Source organism: Argentina silus (assembly GCF_951799395.1).
Source record: "Argentina silus genome assembly, chromosome: 6".
NCBI lineage: Eukaryota > Metazoa > Chordata > Actinopteri > Argentiniformes > Argentinidae > Argentina > Argentina silus.
Window position 1 is genome coordinate 22610398 of NC_139660.1, and position 2122 is coordinate 22612519.

The 2122-nt window shown below is 40.0% G+C and overlaps 1 protein-coding gene across 2 annotated transcripts in view; it reads right to left on the bottom strand.

Annotated features, from left to right (window-relative positions):
* The window catches only part of pdgfra (platelet-derived growth factor receptor, alpha polypeptide), a 22544-nt gene extending 21449 nt beyond the window's left edge, over positions 1-1095 (bottom strand). For both annotated transcript variants that reach the window (XM_083672496.1, XM_083672495.1), the window contains exons 1-2: positions 1020-1095; positions 528-818 (exon numbers count right to left, since the gene is read on the bottom strand). In XM_083672496.1, the coding sequence (XP_083528622.1) occupies positions 528-818; positions 1020-1077 (349 nt within the window). In that variant the 5' untranslated portion in view covers positions 1078-1095. The remainder of the gene's footprint in view (positions 1-527; positions 819-1019) is intronic.
* Between the last annotated feature and the right edge of the window lie 1027 nt (positions 1096-2122).

Here is a 2122-nt window from a genome sequence, read left to right on the forward strand (position 1 = left end):
TGAAGACAGATGGAGTCTTATCCTAGACTAAAATGCACCTTCAATGGAGATTTTCTATTGAAATTTTGATTGCGTCCAGGACAAGGTTTAAAGGGGCAATCTGAGGTTCAAACTAACAAAGTGTTCTCCCTGCCACTTGTTTTGGTTAACAGCTGAGGGATGGGACTGGAGAAATGTAACCACTCTCAATTTCATATACAAGCGCTATGGATGCAAGGACTGACCATCCATGGGATGAACATAATAGTTTTGACCATGTTTAAAGGTATACAGTGTTTGTTAACATTTACATTGTTTACATTGCAACAACAGAGTAAAACCATCTTCTATGTTCGGTTCTCATGGGGTTAGACAGTTGAACTAATCTTATAAGACATGGATAAGTTAATATTCTTCAAGAATCAAGTGCTATTCATCAATCATTTAAAGAAACAAAAAAATGATGTATCAATCCCAGATTGCCTTTTTAACTACGAGCACAACATTGACCGAGCAACTGAACTGCACCATTATCAAACAAGCCCTACCTGGGACAAAAACGTGTATTTCTGTCTCATTCTCATCCTCATGGTTGGCGGCTGTTTCAGCATCTATGGTTTGATATCTGCATGTGTAATATCTGGTGTGCGCCCCGGAGGCATTGTAGATGAAGAGCGTCGCGGTGTAATATCCAGGATAGACGAACGTGTTGTCCGGTAGGGGTTCCACCCAAGCTACCTTCTTTTTACCGGTACAGCTGATGTTGAACACTGAGTTCTTCTCCAGAATAAACTCATCGTCATTTGCTACAATGGTCGGTGGCAACAGTTTGCAGGTCACTGAAAACATAACCATTGATATATTTAATATTCTTTAGGCACATACAAAACAATGTACAGATTTAGCTTATGATAATTTTTTTTTAAAAACTACATTGAATTGCGCTACAATTCTGCAAGGTCCTCTCCAGATAGGCTAATACCAGAACTTTACAAAAATCGAGTTTATAAATGTTTTCATTTTCGCCCCGTCAAACTTACCTGAAAGAACCCCAAACAAGACAACCCCAATGATGAGATATGTCTTCATCATATCCATGATGACGGACGTTTGGTAAACTGTAAGGTAGAGAAACACAGGCTCGTCAGACATGGGCTAGGACTACCTGAGTCAGATTGGTAAAATTGCAAAAAAACAAAACAACAGGAGATACTGCTGTCTCTACTGCCTAAGCCTTTTGGATAACATTACAGTTTAATCAATTAAGTCAATATATTATCTTTCACTATCCCAGTAGTAAGCCTTTGACTGTTTTCTCCTGTCTCCAGTTTGAACTGTCGTGAATCAGATGTTGTAAAAGCACACATTGAGTCATGTAGGTTAAAGCAGTGATGATGGTTGCGCGTTTGGTCTCTCGGGATGTTTGTAAAACGTTGGACGTGGTCGAGTCAGCGTCCTGAAGAGTTTGAGTTTAGTTGAGACTTCATGTTCGCTAGGGGGCGACAGAGGCCTAAAAATGTTGCCTGTATCGCGCATCGGGCATCCTCTCATCGGGTTGCAACTTTTTTCTCCAGCTTTCTTCAGAAGGAAAGTTTCTTTGTTGCCTTTTTCATGTCGTCGAAATAGCCTATGCTATGTAGCCTAAACAGAATATTTCGTGTATGTCTAAATTGCAATTGTCAATTTCAGAGGCTATAATCATAACAGTAACAAGGTAATGAGTTGGATCTGTGGGAATTGTCTTGCATACGAATTGCCCGCTCATTTTTCTCTGAACAATATGTTTATTTTTTTTATTTGTTTGTACCTACTACTACGACTACTATTTTTCTGATTGATTGGTGTCTCTCTGAATTCATTGAAAGTTTAAAATTAAGCTGTTTGCAAGTCTATAAGCCTACCAGTAAACTGGAACTGAACATGTAACTATTTACATATGGTTTTGAATAGGCTATAAGCTTAGCAACTATAGGCAAAACCAAGTTGTTCATCATCTGGGTGTAATCGCTGTTGGTCACGGACCTCTGGCCGACAGGCATTTGTTGGTCTGGCTGTTATCTGTCTGTCTGTCTGTCTGTCTGTCTGTCTGTCTGTCTGTCTGCCTGTCTGTCTGGACCCTCTGATGTTGGGGCGCTGGATTCCT